The 22,290-nt window shown below is 46.6% G+C and overlaps 3 protein-coding genes across 3 annotated transcripts in view; all 3 read left to right on the forward strand.

The window, feature by feature from the left end:
• Positions 1-22,290, forward strand: part of LOC308469484 (uncharacterized protein) — a 74,835-nt gene that overhangs the window by 11,815 nt on the left and 40,730 nt on the right. Inside the window, exon 2 of the mRNA XM_080992004.1 lies at positions 19,168-20,697. Within this exon, the coding sequence (XP_080848130.1) occupies positions 20,655-20,697 (43 nt within the window). The 5' untranslated portion in view covers positions 19,168-20,654. The remainder of the gene's footprint in view (positions 1-19,167; positions 20,698-22,290) is intronic.
• Positions 857-21,700, forward strand: LOC308469481 (uncharacterized protein). Its single transcript, XM_080991997.1, has 4 exons — positions 857-1,044; positions 2,948-3,121; positions 14,333-14,506; positions 17,277-21,700. Exons 2-4 carry the CDS (start codon positions 2,989-2,991, stop codon positions 19,067-19,069), a joined length of 2,100 nt encoding a protein of 699 aa, XP_080848123.1. The 5' UTR covers positions 857-1,044; positions 2,948-2,988; the 3' UTR covers positions 19,070-21,700.
• LOC308469733 (uncharacterized protein) lies at positions 3,345-8,499 on the forward strand. The gene is made up of 2 exons (XM_080992614.1): positions 3,345-3,662; positions 6,606-8,499. The coding sequence occupies exons 1-2, from the start codon at positions 3,563-3,565 to the stop codon at positions 8,039-8,041; spliced, it is 1,536 nt and encodes a 511-aa protein (XP_080848740.1). The 5' UTR covers positions 3,345-3,562; the 3' UTR covers positions 8,042-8,499.

The raw sequence follows: 22,290 nt of genomic DNA on the forward strand, positions 1-22,290 counted from the left end.
CTTCATCCTGCCAGGCAAGCCCTGCAGGTGTTGGGTTCCCACTTTGCAGCTGGATTGCATAGATCCGGGGCGAGTAAGTGCTCTTTTGAGGGCCCCTCCCTTCCCCATCACTGCATCTTCATCTCTTTGTCCTCTCTGCCCATCCGCCTCCCTTGCTCGCTCCTCTGGGAGTCTATTTCTGCGATTCAGGCGGGGGTGCCACCCCCTCTATGATGGGGTGCGCAGTTCTTCCCTGTTCAGTTCTTCCTGTACTGGATCCTCAGGGATCCTGCACCTCAGCCCACAAGGCCCCTTTCCTGCAAGGTTGTTCTTTGGCCACTTCTTCCCTGCCTCTGGTTTACAGAAAGCTGCGAAATCTGCACATCCCCAGAGTATGGAGGATTTTCAAAACTGTGGTTATGTTTGGTGTGGGGGAAGAAAGGGGGGAGCTGTCTGCGGACAAAGGTCCAGGGGTCCTTCACCTTCGCCTTCCCTTTGGTGGGCATCACACTTCAGTTTCCGCAAAGTGGCTCCTGGGGGTGCAGGGCAGGGGAGCATCTCTTGGCCCCCCAGGGAAAGAGAAACGTGTGTGTGTGTGGAGGGGGGGGAGACTTCCAGGATGTACCCTGCCGGTGGGTCCCAGGGAAGGCGCTTCCAGGAAAGGCGCTTTAACATTCAGGTTTTTAGTCATTTCAAAGTTGGGATCCAGATGCACACGGCAGAATGGTAACGGGGAACCCCCACCTCCCTTGTCGTCAGTCTGCATAAGATGGGGGGGCGGGCCCTTGATGCAGAGTCCTCGGCCCAGATGGAGAAGGGAGGGCAGCCCCTAGAGCGCAGAAGCAGGCAGGGAGAGGGAGGGGCGGTCTGGGTGCCCTCGGCTTGCCAAGGGTTAAAAGGAGCAGAGCTGGATTCCTAGAGAGGACAGGAAGGGGAGGGCGGGGGAGGGCAAGGTCCTCCCCAGCAGAAGCCCCTCCCTGCCCAGTCCCTTCCTGCGAGCAAAGAGGAGGCTGCTTTGTTCTCTCTGCTTTGCAAAAACTTCCTCGGTGCCCCTCCTGGAATCCGGTGAGTCTCTTCTCTCTTCCCCCTTGGGGTGCAGCGGCGAAAAGGGGGTCCCAGGGCTGCAAGGGAGGAGGCAAGGGGCCCCCCGTTCAGCTCATGCATGGGGGGGGAGACCCCCAAGTCAGGGAGCAGAGGGTCCTGCCCCCAGTTCCTCTCTGCCAAGCCAGGGAGGGGCTGAGTGTCCAGCAGGTCTGCAACTCTCTTCTTTGGGGCAACAAAAAGAGGGCATGCAAATAAGGCCCCTTCAGACTGAGGGGAAAGTCGCATTTCATAACATAGAGAAGCAACGAAGGAATCCGTGGAAGGAGAAACCCAAGTGTGGAGACTGGAGGGGAGACCCTCTCCCACCATCTACCCAAATACAATTCCCAGAGTTCCCTGGCAAGAAGGGCGGATTGGTGACCACTCTGGGAATTGCAGTCTTTGGGCAGCAGGGCTGAAGCTGTCTCCTTGCAACTCTCAGGGTCCTGAACCAATTCTGGTTCCCAGGATTCTTGGGGGGAGTCCCTAGGGCCGGGTGAGATCTGGTTTCCAACCTTGTGATGGATCAGCAGCTAAACATCTGCCCCCTCCCAGCTGAGCCAGTGCACAGACTGGCATGTGCCACTCTTGGGAGCAGGAGCTGCATCCAGCCTTGCTCAGCTCAATGTTTTTAGGAAGACCAAGCCCCTCCTGCCCTGGCAAGGTACTGGGGTGAAGCTGCCATGTCATCAGCATCCTGTGTGAATAATAATAATATTTATCTGCCACCCATTTGACTGGGTTTCCCCAGACACTCAGGGCTGCTTCCAGCACATATAAAAACATAATGAAACATCAAACATTAAAAACTTCCCAATACAGGGCTGCCTTCAGATGTCTCCTAAAAGTTGTGTGGTTCTTTATTTCCTTGACATCTGATGGGAGCGTGTTCCACAGGGAGGGCGCCACTACCAAGAAGGCCCTCAGCCTGCTTCCCTGTAACTTCTCTTCTTGCACTGAGGGAACCGCCAGAAGGCCCTCAGTGCTGGACCTCAGTGTCCAGCAGAACGATGGGGGTGGAGATGCTCCTTCGGGTATCCTGGGCAGAGGCCGTTTAGTGCTTTAAAGGCCAGCACCAACACTTTGAAAGTAGTTCCTTTAGGAGCGGTCTTACATGGTTCCAGCAGCCACTCCCAGTCCCCAGTCTAGCCTCCGCACTCTGCAGAACACTAAGTGAATGACACAGAAGTTGCTGCAGACTAAAGTTAGAAAAGCTTTAATTGCTACAAATGGTATAAGGAAACATGATACGGAATTAAGGGGAAAGATGGTGTTGACCTGGAGTGGTTACAAAATTTCTGGTCTCTCTCAGAGTGCCACGGGCCCTGCTCCAAAGAGAGCTTCTCTAAAGAAAGCACAACCAAAAATCACTCCTTTTTGCGGGAATAAGGAAAATGAGGAGGTGGTTAAGAAACAGCAGGAGCCAGATCCTATTCCCAACCTTCTAGGGTCTCTCAGGAGCTCTAATGATGAGCAGAAAGAAGTTTGGGGCCCAGCCAGCTCAACTGCTAAGTCATCTCTTGCACTGAGACGTGGGGGCACCTACATGTAATAGCTACTCGGCTGTATTCTGCCCATGCTCTGGGGCTGCAGTTTTCAGGCTTGGGGACAGGATGGTGCCTGGTTTTTGCACCAAGTTCTATCCATAAGCCCCTCTGAGTTCAATGGGGTCCACTCTCAGGTCACTAGTGTGCAGACCATGACAGCCTTACGAAGTGGGTTGAGGTGCCAACAGATTAAATGGGAATCACTGTAGATGTTTCAATGGGGTTTCTGTTGGGAAGGGGCTGCCCCATTTGTGCTTCTCCAGGAGCAGGGGAATATCTAGGGCAGGAGAATCCCTGCAGGGCATCTGAGGCTCCCTTTGTTTCTTCCTCTCTCCCAGGACCCTGCAGCTTATGGTGGCTTCTTGACTCCTGAGGAAGGATGAAAGAGACTGAATCTGTAAACCTAGCGAGGATGGAAGGGGGAAGATGGACAGTTGACCTGGTCAGGTTGTCTCCTGCATCCCTCCTCACAGCCTCTGAGCGTTCCCTCCCAGGGACCTCCAAGAGATCTGGTGAGTCCCAGGGGAGGGGAGATGGAGAGGTATTTACCGGGCTGCCCCACACTGTGGCACTTTACTGTGGCACAGACAGAAATCCATCAGGCTCTGGTAGGCGACTAAGTGGTCAGGTACTGGTTTAGCTTCCCCGGCAGAAAGGCATAAAAGAAAGTCTGCAATTAAAGAAGCAGATACACATTCCAAGAATTCTACAGCGTTTGGCTCTCATAATGCTCTTCTTTAGCATGAGCCAAAGTTTTACCTTAACTAAGAGCCAGTGTGGTGTTCTGGTTAAGAGTGGTATTCACCTAATCTGGTGAACCGGGTTCGCTTCCCTGCTCCTCCACATGCAGCTGCTGGGTGACCTTGGGCTAGTCACACATCTCTGAAGTCTCTCAGCCCCACTGACCTCACAGAGTGTTTGTTGTGGGGAAGGAATCTGTAAACCTAGCGAGGATGGAAGGGGGAAGATGGACAGTTGACCTGGTCAGGTTGTCTCCTGCATCCCTCCTCACAGCCTCTGAGCGTTCCCTCCCAGGGACCTCTGAGATATCTGGTGAGTCCCAGGGGAGGGGAGATGGGGACATGGATGGATGGGGCTGGAGAGGTACTGGGGCTTGCTCATTTTGGGGGTGGGATGAGGCAGGCAGGCGGATGGAGTTTGAGAAGGTGGGCACCTTTTTGGGCTCCTCCACCTGCCTTCCTGCGCCTTTGACATCTGCAGGCAATTTGAGCCAGGAATACGTCACAGCTCCCCGGCCACCGTGATGTATTGGTGCCAGTACTGGGCTCTGAATGCCCTACCAATGTCAGAGAACTCATTGATCCATCGTGCAGCACTAGAAGCCATGATTCTTTAAATTACCTGATCCTAATTTCAGGATTGACTGCAGATGGGGCCTCTGTGTTTTGCCTTTTACTTTTCTTTTAGGAATAACTTTTCCTTTTCTTTTAAAAACAAGGATCATATAGGACTAATATAGGATACAAATATGTAGACTGAGTCTTCTCAGTCTTCTCATATGATTCTCAAAACTAGTAGAAGTAATTTGCAGGAATTTCTATAACATATGGTTCATCATTAGTGGTCAGTGTATCAGTTCTGAGTTCATGAATTGGTTTAAATTGGAGGAGGAGAGATAGGAGAGAACAGAGCAACAGAACAAGTCACTGATCCATCGCGCAGCACTAGAAGCTGATCCTAAATTCTTAAATTACCTGATCCTAATTTCAGGATTGACTGCAGGTGGGGCCTCCGTGTGTTGCCCCATTATCTTTTCTTTTTGGAACAACTTTTTATTGCTTTTAAAAGCAAGGATTATAGGACTAATAAATGATACAAATGTATAGACTCATTCTTCTCATGTCATTTGAATATCTCAAAACTTGCAGAATAAATTTGCAGGAATAACATGTCGTTCCTCGTTGGTGATCAGTATATGAGTTCTGAGTTCATGAATTGGTATAAATTGAAACAAAAAAGGGTAAACAGCGGAGAACAGAGAACATTCAACTTCGCATAGCCGAATTCCTAGTCAAAAGCTCTTGTGGCCGTTGTGCTTAGATTAAGTGTGAGTAATAGTCATTTTCCATCTTACGTTACCAATTAAACTATCCTTATTTTTCGCTCTATCGGACGCACTTTTTCCCCTCCAGAAATCAAGAGGAAATGTTTGTGCGTCCTATGGAGCGAATGCAGGCTTTCGCTGAAGCCTGGAGGGCGATAGGAGTCGGTGCGCAGCGGGGGTTGGCGCTGCACACCCATGCTTCAGGCTTCAGGCTGCTATCTGCAAGCCTTCGGAGCCTGGCGGGAACTCCTGCCGTGCTCAAAAGGCTTGTGGATAGCTGCCTGTTCTGGGGACGGAGGCTAAAAACAAAGCCAAGAGAGCTAGCGGGATCCATCCCGCTCGCTGTCTTGGCTTCTGCCAAAGCTGCCTGCAGCCTCTCCCAGCTGGAGAGTGCGTGCAACTAAAGAGGAAGCCAAGACAGCCAGCAGGATGGATCCCACTCACTGTTTTGGCTTCTTTGCTCTTTGGGGCTGGGGGGGATATTTTTTTTTCTTTATTTCCCCCCTAAAGACTCGGTGTGCCCTATGGTCCGGTGCACCCTATGGAGCTAAAAATACGGTATACAGAGTTGGTCTCCTCATGAAAATGAGAGGAGATTCAAAGCGAAGAAAGATATTTAGAAAAAAGTTTAAATTTAGACCAAATTTAGATTGAGGCAACAGGTGATGGGGAGTGTGCAGGTGAAGATGTTCCTGCTTGTTTCAGAGGAGGCACGGATGTTGCTGGATCCCGACAAGAGAGCTTTGCGTAAGGAAGTCAAGGAGGAGAATTGTGGGACCATGGACCCTCTCATTAAACATCAATTTTCAAATTCCATACATACCTCTATTTCGGGGTGGCCAACTTCCAAGAGACTGCAATTTACTCGCGAGTGATATACCCCTGTTTTTGAGGGGTTCAGGTCAAAGTTGTTGAGCTTTTATTAGCAACTCACCAAAGGAGCGCTGGGTGGAGGGGACAGCCCCCAGCCTCGGTTTGTAAGCCCTGTCTTCCATTCACCAACAATGGAGGGAGGATCCGGGAGGGGGCCAGCGATTGACCAAAACCTCGCAAGGATCTGCCAGTAGATTGTGATCGACCTGTTGGACACCCCTGCTCTATTTGATGAACCTCCACTATTTGGAAGGAGACCAACAGCATCTGGGATTCTAACATCCACACCATGAGCCCTGAATGGAGGGATATCAACTGTTTTCTCTGTGAATATTCTTCGTCTTGTCATGCCTTTTAAAACAATGACCAGGCTTGTCTGAACCACCCAGGCCTTCTTAAATGTGGGCTTGAGAGTTTTTAGGGAAGTTGAAGTAAGTTCTGTCAGGTTTGTTGTTTTGGCTTCTGTTTGCATTTGATTGACCAAAGAGATGACTGACCTTGAATATGGGGTGGATTCCAGGATTGAGCCAAATCAAATCTATCCCAAATAAAAGCCAAGCAATATGTCAGTTAATATCAGCCAACAAAGGCAATGTAAACATCTAACTTCAGTCCTTCCCTTATCACAAGCATTCATTAACTTTGTTCAATAATGGATGTGAATCACGTCCCCTTTGCTCTGAGTGGGGTTGGGGTCCGGGGCAGCAATGCAGAGTTAGCACGACTTACCCTAACATGGCAGTGCATTGCTGGGGGAGGGGTCAGGTGGTGGGTTTGATGGTTCTGTGTCATCTGTGCCCCGGTCACAGTATGCTGGCAGCGTGGCCCATTGGTTTCAAGAGAGTCAGGCACCCCTCAGGCGTGCTCAAATGTTGGGGGATTGAAGATGCCACACATCTACAATGCCGTTAAGTTAGACTTCAAGGCTGTCCTCTTGAGGCTGAAACGGAGCACTCTCAAGTCTCTTAGTGAGTGGGGGGGGGGGCAGGAAACTCTGTTCAATAATCTGGAGCTCCATTTCTTCCTGAGGCGATAATTATCTTCTCTCTTCATTAAAGATGGTGATGAATGGGAAGGGAAGAACAAGGGGGACCACAACAGAATCCACATATCAGAGTATGGAGAGAACATCGGCCAGAGCTCCCAGTCCACCTCCCATCAACGAAAGAGCTTCATTCGGAGGGATAGCCTCACTTCACATGAAAGAATTCACAGAGGAGAGAAATTGTATCACTGCAGAGAATGTGGAAAGAGCTTCAGTCGAAAGGATAATCTCACTCGCCATCAAAGAATTCATACGGGGGAGAAACCCTATCAGTGCTTTGAATGTGGAAAGAGGTTTCGTCAGAATGGGGATCTCACTACCCATCAAAGAATTCATTCAGGGGAGAAACCCTATCAGTGCTTAGAATGTGGAAAGAGCTTTAATAAAAGCATACATCTCACTTGCCATCAAAGAATTCATACAGAGGAGAAACCCTATCAGTGCTTAGAATGTGGAAAGAGCTTTAATCAAAGCGCACAACTCACTTGCCATCAAAGAATTCATACAGGGGAGAAACCCTATCAGTGCCAGGAGTGTGAAAAGAGCTTCAGTCACAGGCATACTCTCACTTCCCATCAAAGAATTCATACAGGGGAGAAACCCTTTCAGTGCCTGGAATGTGGGAAGAGCTTCAGTCACAGGCAGAGTCTCACTTCCCATCAAAGAATTCATTCAGGGGAGAAATCCTTTCAGTGCTTGGAATGTGGAAAAAGCTTCAGTCAGACGCAGGGTGTCACTTCCCATCAAAGAATTCATACAGGGAAGAAACCATATCAGTGCTTCGAATGTGGGAAGAGCTTCCGTAACAGCGATAAGCTCACTACCCATCAAAGAATTCATACAGGGGAGAAACCCTATCAGTGCCTGGAATGTGGGAAGAGCTTCAGTCGAAAGGACAGCCTCACTTTGCATCAAAGAATACATACAGGAGAGAAACCCTATCAGTGCTTTGAATGTGGGAAGAGTTTCAGTCAAAGCCCCCATCTCATAATCCATAAAAGAATCCATACAGAGAAGAAACCCTATCAGTGCTTGGATTGCGGAATGAGCTTCAGTCACAGCCACAGGCTCACTTCCCATCAAAGAATCCATACGGGGCAGAAACCCTTCCAGTGCTTGCAATGTGGAAAGAGCTTCAGTCACAGCCAAAGTCTCACTTCCCATCAAAGAATCCATACAGGGGAGAAACCCTATCAGTGCTTGGAATGTGGGAATAGCTTCAGTCGAAAGGACAGCCTCACTTTGCATCAAAAAGTTCATACAGAGGAGAAACCCTATCAGTGCTTGGAAAGTGGAAAGAGCTTCAGTCAAAAGACCAAGCTCACTTTGCATCAAAAAGTTCATACAGGGGAGAAACCCTATCAGTGCTTGGAATGTGGGAAGAGCTTCAGTCAGAGCCAGAGTCTTGCTTCCCATGAAATAATTCATACAAGAGAGAAAACCTCTTAGTGTTTGGAATGATCTTTAGGAGAAATCTCCTTTTGTGTTGCTTGAATCACCTCTTTAGATTCCTTGAAGACCTTGAGAAGGACTTCTGTAAGTCTGAGAATGTCCAGGGGATTGGACCATGCTCTATATTCAGGGGGGAATCCATGGAGAGGAGTCCGATATAGGGCTTAAGTCATCTGGGCATTGGTCAGATTGTCATAATTACAGACATACTTACTGGTTTGGACAGAAGTGATTCTTCCAGGGGAGGTGGTAACTGTGAGATTACAGGTGCTCTTGCCAATATTGTCCAAACGTCCAGTAAAACTTTGACACAGCAGACCGAATGTTTACCCGCTGAGGTTGATGTATTGGGAGTTTAGGTTTAGGGCCTGTGGTATTGCTTAATTGTATGTGGGGTCCCTATAAAGGGAATTTCTTCCTCTAGGTGGGAGGGAGACTGGTCAAGTTACCATCAGTTGAATGCAACATTTAAGTTAGATTTTAAAAAATGGAATTGCAGAACAAAACTCACAGTTTGAAAGCTTGTATATATGCTAAGGGAAAACTTCATGAAGGTATCCATTTCAAATGAAGTTTGCCGAAATCTACGCTTGCGACATGGGCTGCCATATGTCGAGATTTTCCCGGACATTTCAGCAATTTCCGCCCAGACGCTGTTTACAATTCTGGATGTATGGCAACCATGTCTATATACAGTGGTACCTCGGTTCTCAAACAGCTTAGTTCCTGAACAACTTTGAACTCGAATGCTGCAAACCTGGAAGTCAGTGTTCCAGTTTGCGAACTTTGCTTCGGAAGCCGAACGTGCTCCTGAGCTTCTGTTTTCACTGTTGCGCTGCTAATTTGCGCCCCCCCCCCATTGTAATCAAAGCCTTCCATTTCCAATTGCAGTGTTCTGAGGTGATATTTGGAGCTTATATATGGTGCTCTTTTTTTTTTTTTGCTAAAAGAAATTGCGTTTTTATTTGGCTTTTTCGTTTTTGTGACTGTGGCTTGTTCTCTGTTTTTGATTGATTGTGTGACTGCGGCAATGTATAAAAGCCCCCCATCCAAACAGTGTCTATCAATCAGTGCAGGTAAGAAAAAATAATAATTTTAATTTTATTCTAAAGTACTGCCTTCTTTCTTTTATATTACAGTACATTGATTATTGCTTTCATTTTATGGATCAATGATCTCGTTAGATAGTAAAATTCATGTTAAATTGCTGTTTTAGTTGTTTTTAAAAGTCTGGAATTGATTAATCTGTTTTGCATTACTTTCTTTTTTTAAAATTTATTTTATTTTATTCGAGTTTAGGATTTCTTACATACATATATTATGTTCTTACAATTTTTAAATCTTCTCATACAATTTTTAAATTTTAAATTATACCCATTGTCATGAAATCATAGAATCATAGGATCATAGGATCATAGAGTTGGAAGAGACCACAAGAGCCATCGAGTCCAACCCCCTGCCAAGCAGGAAACACCATCAGAGCACTCCTGACATATGGTTGTCAAGCCTCTCCTTAAAGACCTCCAAAGTAGGAGACTCCACCACACTCCTTGGCAGCAAATTCTACTGTCGAACAGCTCTTACTGTCAGGAAGTTCTTCCTAATGTTTAGGTGGAATCTTTTTTCTTGTAGTTTGGAACCATTGCTCCGTGTCCGCTTCTCTGGAGCAGCAGAAAACATCCTTTCTCCCTCTATGTGACATCCTTTTATATATTTGAACATGGCTATCATATCACCCCTTAACCTCCTCTTCTCCAGGCTAAACATGCCCAGCTCCCTTAGCCGTTCCTCATAAGGCATCGTTTCCAGGCCTTTGACCATTTTGGTTGCCCTCCTCTGGACACTTTCCAGTTTGTCAGTGTCCTTCTTGAACTGTGGTGCCCAGAACTGGACACAGTACTCCAGGTGAGGTCTGACCAGAGCAGAATACAGTGGCACTATTACTTTCCTTGATCTAGATGCTATACTCCTATTGATGCAGCCCAGAATTGCATTGGCTTTTTTAGCTGCCGCATCACACTGTTGGCTCATGTCAAGTTTGTGGTCAACCAAGACTCCTAGATCCTTTTCACATGTACTGCTCTCAAGCCAGGTGTCACCCATCTTGTATTTGTGCCTCTCATTTTTTTTTGCCCAAGTGCAATACTTTACATTTCTCCCTGTTAAAATTCATCTTGTTTTGGGCCAGTTTGTTTTCACATCTGCCAGGTCTCTTCCAACTCTATGATTCTGATTCTATGACCTGGAGTTCTTTTAATACTCTTGGATGCAGAGTTTAGACTCTTTAAACTTGGGAAAAGATATTTGGCTCCATGACCAAAATGACCAAAAGGGTCAGCTTCTAGAGGACTGGAAAGATCATGATTGTACTTCCCCTACCCTCAGCCCTAACCCTGTTGAGTATTTTTTGTTATGAGACTGAGTGTTTGGGGCTGATGCTGTAGCATTCTTGTCTGGGGGCTTGATGGAAAAACAGAAAAGTGTCCCTCACCTAACTCTCCAATGCCCTTCAACAAGAATGCTGTAGGAAATATTGCTAAGCCCAAAGGGAGCCAAGAATTTGCTTCAGCTCCACAACAGCAGCAAGAAACTCACCATCAAATCACACATCATGTCCAGGGGCACAGCCTACACCACATAAAACTTGGATCCACGCCTGCCTGGCCATGCCGTGGCCCAAAAACGTCGTTCCGAAGCATCTCATAACACAGAGAAGCATCCGAGGAAGGAGAAGCCCTGTGGAGTGGGGAGATACAGCCCCCCCCAAGTGTGGAGACTGGAGGGGAGACCCTCTCCCACCATCTACCCAACTACAATTCCCAGAGTTCCCTGGCAAGAAGGGCGGATTGGTGACCACCCTGGGAATTGCAGTCTTTGGGCAGCAGGGCTGAAGCTGTCTCCTTGCAACTCTCAGCGTCCTGAACCAATTCTGGCTCCCAGGATTCTTGGGAGGAGTCCCTAGGGCCGGGTGAGATCTGGTTTCCAACCTTGTGATGGATCAGCAGCTAAACATCTGCCCCCTCCCAGCTGAGCAAGTGCACAGACTGGCATGCGCCACTCTTGGGAGCAGGAGCTGCATCCAGCCTTGCTCAGCTCAATATTTTTAGGAAGACCATGCCCCTCCTGCCCTGGCAAGGCACTGGGGTGAAGCTGCCATGTCATCAGCATCCTGTGTGAATGATGATGATAATAATAATATTTATCTGCCACCCATTTGACTGGGTTTCCCCAGACACTCAGGGCTGCTTCCAGCACATATAAAAACATAATGAAACATCAAACATTAAAAACTTCCCAATACAGGGCTGCCTTCAGATGTCTCCTAAAAGTTGTGTGGTTCTTTATTTCCTTGACATCTGATGGGAGCGTGTTCCACAGGGAGGGCGCCACTACCAAGAAGGCCCTCAGCCTGCTTCCCTGTAACTTCTCTTCTTGCACTGAGGGAACCGCCAGAAGGCCCTCATTGCTGGACCTCAGGGTCCAGGCTGAAGGATGGGGGTGGAGATGCTCCTTCAGGTATCCTGGGCAGAGGCCGTTTAGGGCTTTAAAGGCCAGCACCAACACTTTGAAAGTAGTTCCTTTAGGAGCGGTCTTACATGGTTCCAGCAGCCACTCCCAGTCACCAGTCTAGCCTCCGCATTCTGCAGAACACTAAGTGAATGACACAGAAGTTGCTGCAGACTAAAATTAGAAAAGCTTTAATTGCTACAAATGGTATAAGGAAACATGATATGGAATTAAGGGAAAAGATGGTGTTGACCTGGAGTGGTTACAAAATTTCTGGTCTCTCCCCGAGTGCCACGGGCCCTGCTCCAAAGAGAGCTTCTCTAAAGAAAGCACAACCAAAAATCACTCCATTTTGCGTGAATAAGGAAAATGAGGAGGTGGCTAAGAAACAGCAGGAGCCAGATCCTATTCCCAACCTTCTAGGGCAGGGGTCTGCAACCTTTAAGACAAAAAGAGCCACTTGGACCCGTTTCCGAAAAAACAACAACAAATGTTGCAAAAACATTGCAACATTTAAAACAAATATAACACTGCATATATTGTTTCTGGCCTTAATGCTATATATACAGGATCGTGCAGTCAGCTGTCAATCTCAAGAAAAAAGGACAAATTAATAGCTAATTAAAATATTTAATTTACAACCAGGTAACCAGGTTAATGGGACTTTTGCTCCTGAACCTCAGTGCTCAGTGTCTGCACATCAGGGCTGTAAGACGTCACCTTCATTTTCACACAGGCTTGCAAGCTGTCATCTGTGAGGCGTGATCGGTGTTTGTTTTTAATATAGTTCATGTTGGAGAAGACCTGCTCACATACATATGTGGAAGAGACCACAAGGGCCATCGAGTCCAACCCCCTGCCAAGCAGGAAACACCATCAGAGCACTCCTGACATATGGTTGTCAAGCCTCTGCTTAAAGACCTCCAAAGAAGGAGACTCCACCACACTCCTTGGCAGCAATTCACCAAACTTTCACCAAACTTTCCCCTGCTTAAGTTTAAAAAGGGGCTTCAAGCAACTAAAAAGGGGCTTCAGGCAACTAACTCCACGTGGAATTCCACGCGACCGCGACTGCATAATCAATGCCACAAAATGCCAAAGAAAATTAACCAGGGCCCCAGTGAACCATAGATCATAATCAGTGCCTGATGTAAATAATAATTAATAATGAGGGCCCAATGTCATCCTCGTCATTATAAAAATAATCCCTCTCTTCTCGCCGCCCAGCCTCCCAAGAAAAAAAACCCACTTCAAACGGTCACAAAGCACAAATTCCACGCGACCGCAACTTGCTATGCCCAATAACCAATGCCCCAAAATGCCATAGAAAATTAATCAGGGCCCCAGTGTACCATAAATCATAATCAGTGCCTGATGTAAATAATATATAATAATGAGGCATTCGTCATTATAAAAATACCTTTTTTGACACTTTTTATTATTTCTTTGTTTGACCCCTCAGAATTACTCCTCCTCATAGAAATAAACATTAAATTAACAAGTTACCTTTTTTTGAGTGTGTGTTCTTCACTCCCCTTCAAAACAGTGACCAGTGTATATGCCCCCTTTCAATGCAGCCTGCTTACAAAGGCGGGACGTTAAAGACCAGCAATAAGCTGTTGCATAACGTTAAGGAAAACAATTCACCAAACTTCCCCCTGCTTAAGTTTAAAAAGGGGCTTCAGGCAACTAAAAAGGGGCTTCAGGCAACTAACTCCCACGTGGAATTTCCTATAGTAAGATGGCGGCCGCCTCAGAAGACCACATGGGCAGATAAGATGGCTGCTGGGACGATCCGGTTACCCAGCAACAGCACAGCTGATTCCGATGCTTTTGAAAGCAGCCGGCAAAGCAAGTGTTGGAGCTCCGAAGGCACCTAAACCCCACAAGGAGAATGCTGCGCATGTGACCAAATAGCGAGGACTTACTTTGCTAGAGACAAGCCCCGACGCTACCACAAGCCTCCCTCTCTTCGCGCCGCCCAGCCTCCCAAGAAAAAAACCCACCTCAAACAGTCACAAAGCACAAATCAGTAAACATAATAAACATTAAATTAACAAGTTACCTTTTTTTGAGTGTGTGTTCTTCACTCCCCTTCAAAACAGTGACCAGTTTTGAACAGTGGCTTCAGGCAACTAACTCCTCCGCCTCCTCCCCTTGCGCCCTCCCCTTGCGCCCTCCCCTCGCCCCCGCCCCTCGCCTCCTTCCCTCGCGCCCTCCCCTCGCCCCCGCCCCTCGCCTCCTTCCCTCGCGCCCTCCCGTCGCGCCCTCCCCTCGCCCCCGCCTCGCGCCTCTGCCCCAGAGCCGCAGCAAAGGCTTTAAAGAGCCGCATGCGGCTCTGGAGCCGCAGGTTGCCGACCCCCGTTCTAGGGTCTCTCAGCAGCTCTAATGATGAGCTGAAAGAGGTTTGGGGCCCAGCCAGCTCAACTGCTAAGGCATCTCTTGCACTGAGACGTGGGGGCACCTACATGTAATAGCTATTCAGCTGTATTCTGCCCATGCTCTGGGGCTGCAGTTTTCAGGCTTGGGGACAGGATGGTGCCTGGTTTTTGCACCAAGTTCTATTCATAAGCCCCACTGAGTTCAATGGGGTCTACTCTCAGGTCACAAGTGGGGTGAGGTGCAAACAGATTAAGTTGGAATCACTGTAGATGTTTCAAATGGGGTTTCTGTCGGGAAGGGGCTGCCCCATTTGTGCTTCTCCAGGAACAGGGGAATATCTAGGGCAGGAGAACCCCTGCAGGGCCTCTGAGGCTCCCTATGTTTCTTCCTCTCTCCCAGGACCCTGCAGCTTGTGGTGGCTTCTCGACTCCTCAGGAAGGATGAAAGAGACTGAATCTGTAAAGCTAGCGAGGATGGAAGGGGGAAGATGGACAGTTGACCTGGTCAGGTTGTCTCCTGCATCCCTCCTCACAGCCTCTGAGCGTTTCCTCCCAGGGACCTCCAAGATATCTGGTGAGTCCCAGGGGAGGGGAGATGGGGACATGGATGGATGGGGCTGGAGAGGCATCGGGGCTTGCTCATTTTGGGGGTGGGGGGAGGCAGGCAGGCGGATGGAGTTTGAGAAGGTGAGCACCTTTTTGGGCTCCTCCACCTGCCTTCCAGCGCCTTTGACATCTGCAGGCAATTTGAGCCAGGAATACGTCACAGCTCCCCGGCCACCGTGATGTATTGGTGCCAGTACTGGGCTCTGAATGCCCTACCAATGTCAGAGAACTCATTGATCCATCGTGCAGCACTAGAAGCCATGATTCTTTAAATTACCTGATCCTAATTTCAGGATTGACTGCAGATGGGGCCTCTGTGTTTTGCCTTTTACTTTTCTTTTAGGAATAACTTTTCCTTTTCTTTTAAAAACAAGGATCATATAGGACTAATATAGGATACAAATATGTAGACTGAGTCTTCTCAGTCTTCTCATATGATTCTCAAAACTAGTAGAAGTAATTTGCAGGAATTTCTATAACATATGGTTCATCGTTAGTGGTCAGTGTATCAGTTCTGAGTTCATGAATTGGTTTAAATTGGAGGAGGAGAGATAGGAGAGAACAGAGCAACAGAACAAGTCACTGATCCATCGCGCAGCACTAGAAGCTGATCCTAAATTCTTAAATTACCTGATCCTAATTTCAGGATTGACTGCAGGTGGGGCCTCCGTGTGTTGCCCCATTATCTTTTCTTTTTGGAACAACTTTTTATTGCTTTTAAAAGCAAGGATTATAGTACTAATAAATGATACAAATGTATAGACTCATTCTTCTCATGTCATTTGAATATCTCAAAACTTGCAGAATAAATTTGCAGGAATAGCATGTCGTTCCTCGTTGGTGATCAGTATATGAGTACTGAGTTCATGAATTGGTATAAATTGAAACAAAAAAGGGTAAACAGCGGAGAACAGAGAACATTCAACTTCGCATAGCCGAATTCCTAGTCAAAAGCTCTTGTGGCCGTTGTGCTTAGATTAAGTGTGAGTAATAGTCATTTTCCATCTTACGTTACCAATTAAACTATCCTTATTTTTCGCTCTATCGGACGCACTTTTTCCCCTCCAGAAATGAAGAGGAAATGTTTGTGCGTCCTATGGAGCGAATGCAGGCTTTCGCTGAAGCCTGGAGGGCGATAGGGGTCGGTGCGCAGCGGGGGTTGGCGCTGCACACCCTGTGCTTCAGGCTGCTATCCGCAAGCCTTCGGAGCCCGGTGGGAACTCCCGCCGCGCTCAAAAGGCTTGTGGATAGCTGCCTCTTCTGGGGGATGGGGTCGGGGGAAGCTCAGGCTTCCCCCGCCCCAGCCCCGCAGCTAAAAACGAAGCCAGGAGAGTTAGCAGGATCCATCCCGCTCACTGTCTTGGCTTCTGCCAAAGCCGCCCGCAGCCTCTCCCGGCTGGAGACTTTGCGTGCGACTAAAGAGGAAGCCAAGACAGCCAGCGGGATGGATCCTGCTCACTGTCTTGGTTTCTTTGCTCTTTGGGGCTGGGGGGGAATAATTTTCCCCCCTTTATTTCCCCCCTAAAGACTAAGTGCGCCCTATGGTCCGGTACACCCTATGGAGCTAAAAATACAGTATACAGAGTTGGTCTCCTCATGAAAATGAGAGGAGATTCAAAGTGAAGTAAGAGATTTAGAAAAAAGTTTAAATTTAGACCAAATTTAGATTGAGGCAACAGCTGGTGGGGAGTGTGCAGGTGAAGATGTTCCTGCTTGTTTCAGAGGAGGCACGGACGTTGCTGGATCCTGACAAGAGAGCTTTGCGTAAGGAAGTCAAGGAGGAGAATTGTGGGATCATGGACCCTCTCATTAAACATCAATTTTGAAATTCCATACATACCTCTATTTCGGGGTGGCCAACTTCCAAGAGACTGCGATCTACTCACAGAATTAAAAACTGGGAGTGATCTACCCCTGTTTTTGAGGGGTTCAGGTCAAAGTTGTTGAGCTTTTATTAGCAACTCACCAAAGGAGTGCTGGGGGGAAAACAGCCTCCGGCCTCGGTTTGTAAGCTCTGTCCTCCATTCTCCAACAATGGAGGGAGGATCCGGGAGGGGGCCAGCGATTGACTGCGATTGACCAAAACCTTGCAGGGATCTGCCAGTAGATAATGATCGACCTGTTGGACACCCCTTTTCTATTTGATGAACCTCCACTATTTGGAAGGAGACCAACAGCATCTGAGATTCTAACATCCACACCGTGAGCCCTGAATGGAGGGATATCAACTGTTTGTGAATATTCTTTGTCTAGTCATGCCTTTTAAAACAATGACCAGGCTTGTCTGAACCACCCAGGCCTTCTTAAATGTGGGCTTGAGAGTTTTTAGGGAAGTTGAAGTAACTTCTGTCAGGTTTGTTGTTTTGGCCTCTGTTTGCATTTGATTGACCAAAGAGATGACTGACCTTGAATATGGGGTGGATTCCAGGATTGAGCCAAATAAAATCTATCCCAGATAAAAGCCAAGCAATATGTCAGTTAATACCAGCCAACAAATGCAGTGAAAACTATTGTAAGGCCTCACATTTAACTTCAGTCCTTCCTTTATCCCAAGCATTCATTAACTTTGTTCAATGATGGATGTGAACCACGTCCCCTTCGCTCTGAGTGGGGTTGGGGTCCGGGGCAGCAATGCAGAGTTAGCATGACTTACCCTAACATGGCAGTGCATTGATGGGGGAGGGCTCAGGTGGTGGGTTTCTTCCTGAGGCGATAATTATCTTTTCTCTTCATTGCAGTTGGTGATGAATGGGAAAGGAAGAACAAGGGGGACCTCAACAGAATCCACATATCAGAGAAATCAAATAAATATTCAGAGTATGGAGAGAACATCGGCCAGAGCTCCCAGTCCACCTCCCATCAACGAAAGAGCTTCATTCGGAGGGATAGCCTCACTTCACATGAAAGAATACACAGAGGAGAGAAATTGTATCACTGCAGAGAATGTGAAAAGAGCTTCAGTCAAAAGGATCATCTCACTCGCCATCAAAGAATTCATACGGGGGAGAAACCCTATCAGTGCCTGGAATGTGAAAAGAGATTCAGTCAAAAGGACAGTCTCACTTTGCATCAAAGAATACATACAGGGGAGAAATCCTATCAGTGCTTAGAATGTGGGAAGCGCTTCAGTCACAGATCATATCTCACTTCCCATCAAAGAATTCATACAGGGGAGAAACCATATCAGTGCTTGGAATGTGAAAAGAGCTTTAGTCACAGGCAGAATCTCACTTCCCATCAAAGAATTCATTCAGGGGAGAAACCATATCAGTGCTTGGAATGTGGAAAAAGCTTCAGTCAGAGGCAGGATCTCACTTCCCATCAAAGAATTCATACAGGGGAGAAACCATACCAGTGCTTCGAATGTGGGAAGCGCTTCAGTCACAGATCATATCTCACTTCCCATCAAAGAATTCATACAGGGGAGAAACCATATCAGTGCTTGGAATGTGAAAAGAGCTTTAGTCACAGGCAGAATCTCACTTCCCATCAAAGAATTCATTCAGGGGAGAAACCATATCAGTGCTTGGAATGTGGAAAAAGCTTCAGTCAGAGGCAGGATCTCACTTCCCATCAAAGAATTCATTCAGGGGAGAAACCCTATCAGTGCTTGGAATGTGGGAAGAGCTTCAGTCGAAAGGACAGTCTGACTTTGCATCAAAGAATTCATACAGGGGAGAAATCCTATCAGTGCTTAGAATGTGGAAAGAGCTTTAGTCACAGATCACATCTCACTTCCCACCAAAGAATTCATTCAGGGGAGAAACCCTATCAGTGCTTCAAATGTGGAAAGAGCTTCAGTCAGCGCACCCATCTCGTTTCCCATCAAAGAATTCATACAGGGGAGAAACCCTATCAGTGCTTTGAATGTGGAAAGAGCTTCAGTCAAAAGAACACTCTCACTTTGCACCAAAGAATTCATACAGGGGAGAAACCTTTTCAGTGCCTGGAATGTGGGAAGAGCTTCAGTAGGAGCACCCATCTCACTTCCCATGAAAGAATTCATTCAGGGGAGAAATCCTTTCAGTGTTTGGAATGTGGAAAAAGCTTTAGTCAGAGGGAGGGTCTCACTTCCCATCAAAGAATTCATACAGGGAAGAAACCATATCAGTGCTTCGAATGTGGGAAGAGCTTCAGTCACAGCACCCATCTCACTTCCCATCAAAGAATTCATACAGGGGAGAAACCCTATCAGTGCTTGGAATGTGGGAAGAGCTTCAGTCAGAGAATGCATCTCACTTCCCATCAAAGAATTCATACTGGAGAGAAACTCCATCAGTGCTTGGAATGTGGGACGAGCTTCAGTCGGAGCAGCAGTCTCACTTCGCATCAAAGAATACATACAGGGGAGAAACCCTATCAGTGCTTGGAATGTGGGAAGCGCTTCAGTCACAGATCATATCTCACTTCCCATCAAAGAATTCATACAGGGGAGAAACCCTATCAGTGCTTGGAATGTGGGACGAGCTTCAGTCAGAGCAGCAGTCTCACTTCCCATCACAGAATTCACACCAGAGAGAAATCTTCTTAGTGTTTGGAATGTGGGAAGAGTTTCAGTCAGAGTGCCACTCTCATGGCCCACCAAATAATTCATACAGGGTTGAAAGCATATCAGCGCATGGAATGTAGATAAAATTTCCCTCGTAAAAAAGTCAATTCAAGAACTCACAGCATGGTGAATAATAGAATGGTAGATTCGGAATCTAGTCCAACCCCCGCCAATGCAGAAAAAACCAAGCATCCATGACAGATGGCCATCCAACTTCTTCTTAAATACCTCCAATGAAGGAGAGTCCACCCCCTTCTGAGGGAGTTCCTTTTCACTGCTGGCTCTTACTATCAGAAAGTTCTTCCTGCTCTTTAGGAGAAATCTCCTTTTGTGTTGCTTGAATCACCTCTTCAGATTCCTTCATGACCTTGAGAAGGACTTCTGTATGTCTGAGAATGTCCAGGGGATTGGACCATGCTCTATATTTGGGGGGAAACCCATGGAGAGGAGTCTGATATAGGGCTTAAGTCGTCTAGGCATTGGTCAGATTGTCATAATTACAGACATACTTACTGGTTTGGACGGAGGTGATTCTTATTCCAGGGGAAGTGGTGACCCTGAGATTACAGGTGCTCTCACCAATATTGTCCAAACGTCCAGTAAAACTTTGACACAGCAGACCAATAGTTTACCCGTTGAGGTTGACGTATTGGGAGGTTAGGTTTAGGGCTGTGTGGTATTGCTTCATTGTATGTGGGGTCCCTATAAAGGGAACTTCTTCCTCTAGGTGGGAGGGTGACTGGTCAAGTTACCATCAGTTGAATGCAACATTCAAGTTAGACTTTTAAAAACGGATTTGCAGAACAAAACTCACAGTTTGAAAGGGATTTATTAGGCTCCAGGGTTAAAATATTATCTAAATATTACTTGAGTGGGACACAAAGAATGCAATTATGAAATCATCAATGAGAAGCTGGGCCAGAGATGTAGGACACAACATTGACTTTCCTTTATGGGAACAACTGTGGAAAGTAAATTTAAGGTTTACAGCTAGCTACATGCTAAGGGAAAACTTCATGAAGATGATGCAGAGGAGTCAAGATCATCAAGGGTCTGAAACCAAGTCTTATGAGGAGGGCTTGAAGGGGCGGGGGGGGGCGTATCTATTTCAAGTGAAGTTTGCCGAAATCTACGCTTGCGACATGGGCTGTCATACGTCCAGATTTTCCCGGACATTTCAGCAATTTCCGCCCAGACACTGCTTACAATTCTGGATGTATGGCAACCATGTCTATATACAGTGGTACCTCAGTTCTCAAACAGCTTAGTTCCTGAACAACTTTGAACTCAAATGCTGCAAACCTGGAAGTCAGTGTTCCAGTTTGCGAACTTTGCTTTGGAAGCCGAACGTGCTCCTGAGCTTCTGTTTTCACTGTTCCGCTGCTAATTTGCGTCCCCCCATTGTAATCAAAGCCTTCCATTTCCAATTGCAGTGTTCTGAGGTGATACTTGGAGCTTTTATTTGGTGCTTTTGTTTTTGCTAAAAGTAATTGCGTTTTTATTTGGCTTTTTCGTTTTTGTGACTGTGGCTTGTTCTCTGTTTTTGATTGATTGTGTGACTGCGGCAATGCATAAAAGCCCCATCCAAACAATGTCTATCATCAGTGCAGGTAAGAAAAAATAATAATTTTAATTTTAATCTAAAGTACTGTCTTCTTTTTTTATAGTACAGTACATTGATTATTGCTTTCATTTTATGGATCAGTGATCTCGTTAGATAGTAAAATTCATGTTAAGTTGCTGTTTTAGTTGTTTTTAAAATTCTGGAATTTATTAATCTGTTTTGCATTACTTTCTTTTTAAAAAAAAATATTCAATTTTTTACATACATATATTCTTACAATTTTTAAATTTGCTGTACAATTTTTTCCTTTCCCTCCCCCTCCCCCCATACCCATTGGAAGGGTTCAAACAATTATCCTCAGCCACGGGCATAGTTCTATACCATTTTAGAAAGAATTTTAATTTCAGTTCTCTGAATTTGCTTACTTAAATCTCATCTGTTCCTTTCATTATCCTTTCAACCGTTGCTTCGCTAACTTGTTCCTCCTTACTCCACATCTTTTGAATAAGTTGGGTTGTCTGTTTCTTATTTGTAATCATTCTCTTATAGATTTTACCTATCATTCCTTGTTTCGTTTTTTCCATTTGTTTGTATAGTTCCTCTATTGGCTCTTCTAAACTCCTATTTCCTGTTTCTTGGACTTTGGAAATTTTGTTGTATATTCCTCCAATTTTTAACCAGTATTGGTTACCTATATTCTCTATTATTTCCTGCAATGACTTTAAGGACTCTCCTCTATACATACCTTTAACTATATGATATCCCTTAGCGTTTAGAATTTCCCACCATTTGGGATTATCTGTTACCTCATAAATACTTTCTAAGGGTGCACTTAGAGAAATCCTTTTTAAAAGGTTACATAATCTCAGCTCGTTACTAACAGTGAAGATACCAGGTAGCCTGACATCTGGCTGGTTGATAGGGGATCAAACACTTATTTCACTCATTGTAATACACATCAATCTCTGACTTTTGTCTTCTGGGTTTCTGGGGGTTTTCCTGTTGTTATTCCATCTCTCACAGCTACAATAAAACTGCCATTAAAATTATGGACTGGTCATTTATTTGTCAGAGGGCAAAGGGGCAAATTTAGCTGGGGATCAAATACTCCCCCCCCCCACTGTACCTTCATTACTTTAATACATACCGTATTTTTCGCTCCATAAGATGCACCTGACCATAAGGCGCACCTAGTTTTTAGAGGGGGAATGCAAGTAAAAAAACATAATTTAAACGGAGCGCTGAGCAGGGCCTGTATGCATCCCAGGCTCTGCTCAGTGCTCCCTTTCATGAGCCGCGTGGAGCGTATGTGTGGCTCTTGGGGGCTTTTGCCCCAGGAGGGAGAAGGGCAGCCCGACAGTGACAGGCTGCCCTTCTCCCTCCTCAGGGAAAAGCCCCCAAGAGCCACACACACACTCCGCGCACCTCTTTAAAGGGAGCGTGGCTCTTGGGCGCTTTTGCAAGAGGTGGGGGAAGTGAGAAAGCCATGCTCTGTCCCTTCCCCCACCTCCTGCAAAAGCCACGGATAGCCGTGCGAAGCCGCTGCAGGGGTTCCCGCTCCCCTGCGAAGGGTTTGCGTGGCTAAGCCAGAAGCTAGAACAACGAGAGGGAGCGCTGCGCAGCGTTCCCTCTCGCTCTT

The sequence above is a fragment of the Podarcis pityusensis genome, assembly GCF_964106645.2.
Source record: "Podarcis pityusensis genome assembly, chromosome: 2".
Classification (NCBI taxonomy): Eukaryota; Metazoa; Chordata; class Lepidosauria; order Squamata; family Lacertidae; genus Podarcis; species Podarcis pityusensis.